General features: G+C 45.8%; 1 protein-coding gene across 9 annotated transcripts in view; it reads left to right on the top strand.

The window, feature by feature from the left end:
• Window positions 1–4,790, top strand: part of cdc42bpab (CDC42 binding protein kinase alpha (DMPK-like) b) — a 95,160-nt gene that overhangs the window by 84,424 nt on the left and 5,946 nt on the right. For all 9 annotated transcript variants that reach the window (XM_032542828.1, XM_032542829.1, XM_032542827.1 and 6 more), the window contains 10 exons: window positions 507–588; window positions 709–928; window positions 1,275–1,337; window positions 1,567–1,820; window positions 1,963–2,093; window positions 2,417–2,631; window positions 2,718–2,815; window positions 3,509–3,593; window positions 3,906–4,029; window positions 4,646–4,763. In XM_032542828.1, the coding sequence (XP_032398719.1) occupies window positions 507–588; window positions 709–928; window positions 1,275–1,337; window positions 1,567–1,820; window positions 1,963–2,093; window positions 2,417–2,631; window positions 2,718–2,815; window positions 3,509–3,593; window positions 3,906–4,029; window positions 4,646–4,763 (1,390 nt within the window). The remainder of the gene's footprint in view (window positions 1–506; window positions 589–708; window positions 929–1,274; window positions 1,338–1,566; window positions 1,821–1,962; window positions 2,094–2,416; window positions 2,632–2,717; window positions 2,816–3,508; window positions 3,594–3,905; window positions 4,030–4,645; window positions 4,764–4,790) is intronic.

The raw sequence follows: 4,790 nt of genomic DNA, 5'->3' as shown, positions 1-4,790 counted from the left end.
ATTCACACTCCGATGCACAGCATCGGGGGGCAACTCAGGGTTCAGTGTATGACTTCGACATGGGACTGCAGGGCCAGTGATTGAACCACCAACCTTCCAATTGGCAGTCAAACGCTGTACCACTGAGCCGCAGCCGCCCGTGTATACTTTATTAATCCCACAAGGTGGAATTACATTGTTTTCAATCTGTTGTTATTACACACATTACACACACATGCTCAGTACCTATACATGGAGAGATGTCAGAGTGAGGGGGCTGCCCATGGAAAGGCACCCTGAGCAGTTGGGGTTTCGGTGCCTTGCTCAAGAAGCACATGGCACCTTTCCAGCTACCAGTCCACCACCATAATTGAGTACACCATACTTGAGCCAGCGACCCTCCGGTTCCCAACCCAACTCCATACTGACAGAGCTACGGCCACCCCCCTTATCATTGGACTAATAGACTAATTGTTGCAGCATCAGGTCCTGCGTCTCTAACCTTTGATCTCATTCCTGTCATCCAGGGATGAAGAGTTTTCAGTCAGTTCTGTCCTGGCTTCTGATGTCATCCACGCCAGCCGCAAAGACATCCCTTGTATATTCAGAGTAAGTTTTCTTGTTTTCTTTTAAGCAACCATCAGTTTAAAAATAACTGGAATCCCCTTAAATACTTAAATACTATTTAACCCCTGGTGTGACTTTCCCCTGTCCATCGTCTCTCCTCAGGTGACAGCGTCCCAGCTCTCCCCCTCCAGCAACCACAAGCCCTCCATCCTGATCCTGGCCGACAGCGATCAGGAGAGGAACAAATGGGTGGGCCTCCTCAACGAGCTCCACCGCATCCTCAAGAAGAACAAGCTCAAGGAGCGCTTTGTCTACGTCCCCAAGGAGGCGTACGACAGCACCCTGCCGCTCATCAAGACAACACAGTCTGCTGCTATCATAGGTGGGCCTGCAACACTAAAACACAGAGTAGTACAAGGGGTATTATAGGAAGCAGTTCTAGTATATCTCTGCTAATCAAGATCCCAGATCCACATACTTTCCTTTCATCATCTCTATCATCTGATCCCTATGCAGTCGTTATCTCAACAGTAGATAGGTCCTTTCTTTGTGTATTATTTTTCGTTTTCTTTACAGCTGATAGATCAGAGAAACTCTTGAGTTCCAGCTGTTTTTTTTTTTACCATGTTATGAAAACAGGAACCGGCTGATTTTCTGCAAAGAAGCCCCTTTTCTGACCCCTCACTGGCACTGAAATAGCCATGTTGCTTTATTTGCTTTGCCCTTAGATCACGAGCGCGTCGCCCTGGGCAACGACGAAGGCCTTTTTGTCATCCATGTCACCAAAGATGGTAAGATCCACTCTTTAAGATCTGTTCGGTGTTCTTGTTTTGTATCTCCCCTATTGCTATTTTTAAATGTGTTCGCATTAATAGAGTAAGGGGATTGATGACCTCTTTTTATGACACCCCCCAAAACTGCTTATTTCTGTTCCTATGTTACTCCCAAAACTGCCTGTTACTGTCTCTCGTTTATCTTCACCTCTTCCTGTCTTCTCCCTCCATCCTTCCTTCCTCTCAGAAATAATCCGGGTGGGGGACAACAAGAAGGTGCACCACATCGACCTGATTCTCCAGGAGCAGCTGCTGGCGGTCATCTCCGGCAGGAACCGTCACGTCCGTCTCTTCCCCACGCAGGCCCTGGACGGCCGCGAGGCAGAGTCCTTCAAGCTGGCTGAGACAAAGGGCTGCCAGACCATTGTCTCCGGCCCCATCCGCAACGGCTCGCTCACCTGCCTCTGCGTGGCCATGAAGAAACAAATCATCTGCTACGAGGTCAGAAAGCACAGTTTATCACTACTAAACAGATCACTTCTCCAAATTTCATTTAAGCCTCTGAGATGATATTTAAATTGTTGAAATTTTGTATTCATCTTATTTGCTGTTGCAAAAACCACTCCGTCTTCCTGCACTCCAGGTGAATAAAAGTAAAAACCGTCACCGTCGGCTGCCAGAGGTGCAGGTGCAGGCCCCGGCGCCCATTCAGTGGATTGGTCTGCTCAGCGAGCGGCTCTATGTAGGATACCAGTCTGGCTTCACCCGCTACAGGTACACCACCTGCTAACTGGCTGATCTGTATGCTGTGGAGGTGTTCCTCTAATGGTTTTTATGTCTGTTTTTATTGTTACCCTATGTTAAGATGCTCCCTGCTTTGGAAAAGGAAAATCCTGTACCCTACTCTTTCTATAGCATCACCATTTTCTTAAAAAAATGATTCAAGAGCAGAGTGCAAGATGTTTCCTCTATTCCAAGTTTGTGATATTTTCCAACACACCTGCAGACAACAATGCAGCCCCCTGCTAAAATAATTATAAATAATGTATAAATGTATTTATTGCTTGATAAATCTAACTCTACAATGACCACCTCAGTTTCCACGGCGACATGGACCCTGTCAACCTCCTCCACCCCGAGGACCACACCCTGGCCTTCATCCCCCAGCAGGCCCTGGACGCCCTCTGCGCCGTGGAGATCTCCAGCAAGGAGCTGCTGCTGTGCTTCAGCTCCATCGGCGTCTACGTGGACTCCCAGGGCCGCCGGTCGCGGCAGCAGGAGCTGATGTGGCCCGCTGTTCCCAACTCTGCTTGTGAGCGCAGGAATGAATGTCAGTGTGTGCGGTGGTTAAGTTAAAATGAAGATTTAGAAAACAAATGATGTTTCCCTTTTGTCCAGGCTACAACGCCCCCTACCTGTCGGTGTACAGTGAGAACGCTATCGATGTGTTTGATGTCAACACCATGGAGTGGATTCAGACCATCCCTCTGAAGAAGGTCAGTGCTGGGAGTGGACTTTGTCCTGTTGGGATTGTGACATCAATTTCACATTTTGCTATGTTGCTCTTCCACAATTTTACGATCATCTGAGACAGGCTTGCTCACCTTCCCCAGGTTAAGCCCCAAGCACTGCAGATCTGAAAGAAAACTACCAAAACTCTTGACATCTGCCCCAGTGCTGTGTTCTTTTAAAACTTCTCTGTTTATCATTGCTTTCCCTGAGGTCACTTAGAGATGGTCATTCCGGGCGCCTGGGTAGCTCACCTGGTTGCGCAGGTGCCCATATATGGAGGTTTACTCCTTGACACAGTGTCCGCGGGTTTGACTCCGATCTGTGGCCATTTGCTGCAAGGCAATTCCCCCTCTCTCTCTCCTTTCATGTCTTCAGCTGTCCTATAGAAAAAAAGACCTAAAATATGCCCAACAAATAATGTGAGATTCCTTCACTTCTGTGCTTCTAAAGTTGGTTTTAAATCTACTGGTTACTACTGCTTTGTATGTTATGCCTTTAAATTACCTTTCTATCTGAATTGTGCTATAAAAATAGACAACTGGAGACATCTCTGGCTCCACCTGGTGGATTAGATGATTCACATAATAGTCAATTTCTAGAATAAAACAGGTGATTATTGATCAGAAATCAGATGTGAAAAATGGATGAGTGATAGATTTCTCTGCCTCCCCCTTCAGGTGCGACCTCTGAACGTTGACGGCTCTCTGAACCTGCTGGGACTGGAAACAGTCCGGCTCATCTTCTTTAGAAACAAGATGGCCGGTAAGAAAACACAAGTGTATTGTGTGAGCAGCACACGGCTAAAAAGTAAAAAAAATTAAGAATGCCACAATACAGTCTTAGTTGAACTCCATTGTGGTTTGTATCTAGCTGTTGCTCTTCATCCCCGTTTCCACAGTTAGCTCCAGCAGCATATGTAGCTGCAGTTGTCATCGCAGGACTTTAACTCTTAGTGAAGTATTTTGTCACTGTGTAACCGTTGTTCTGCTCATTGTATAATACTGTTTTGGACTACAAAAGCAACAGTAGAAAGTTTGATGTAAACACGGCTGTGGCTTTGTTGTGATCTTCCAGAGGGTGACGAGCTGGTCGTCCCGGAGACGTCAGACAACAGCAGGAAGCAGATGGTGCGCAGCATGAACAACAAGAGACGCTTCTCCTTCAGGGTGCCTGAGGAAGAGCGACTTCAGCAGAGGAGGTAGTTCAGCTGCAGCACGAGGCACTTACAGAGTTTTACTCGCGCTGTACTACCTTTGCCAAAGTTTTCCTTAAAATGTTTCTTGTTTTTGCAATTCTGTTAGTTTTCTTAACTTTCTCTTTTGTATTTTCATTTAAAAGCAATTCAATTTTAAAAATTATTTTTAAATTGTATATCCCCTAGACCAATTAATAACACTACTGGCACCACTGCATGTACTATTGTGATCATCACTATGTTTTAAAGTGCTCATATTGTGCTCATTTTCAGGTTCATAATTGTGATTTGAGGTTGTAAGTCAACACTAAAATCATCAAATACACTTGCTTTAACACTTGCCTTCTCATTAATTAGCATGCATGGCATCCAAAACCAAGATTACTTGTTGTGGATGTTTGACAGGACCTCAAAAAACCACATGGCACACTATTTACAACAGAATTGTGTTTGTTGCCCTTAAGGTACAACTAGTGGTAACAGACGTGAGTACTAGATGAGTGGGCTACTAAAGCCACATTTTAGTTTCACTTATCCTGACTGTCTCAGTCTGTTCCAGTCTCACTCTGAACCTTTTTGTGCCTCTACTTTTCTTTTCTCTCTGTGTTTGGGATTCCAGAGAGATGCTGCGAGATCCAGAGATGAGGAACAAGCTGATCTCCAACCCCACCAACTTCAATCACGTGGCCCACATGGGACCAGGAGACGGGATCCAGATCCTTAAAGACCTGCCCATGGTACACACACACACACACACACACACA

Source organism: Etheostoma spectabile, chromosome 18 (assembly GCF_008692095.1).
Source record: "Etheostoma spectabile isolate EspeVRDwgs_2016 chromosome 18, UIUC_Espe_1.0, whole genome shotgun sequence".
NCBI lineage: Eukaryota > Metazoa > Chordata > Actinopteri > Perciformes > Percidae > Etheostoma > Etheostoma spectabile.
The sequence above is the reverse complement of the archived record's forward strand: the minus strand, read 5'-3'. Positions and strand labels throughout refer to the sequence as shown.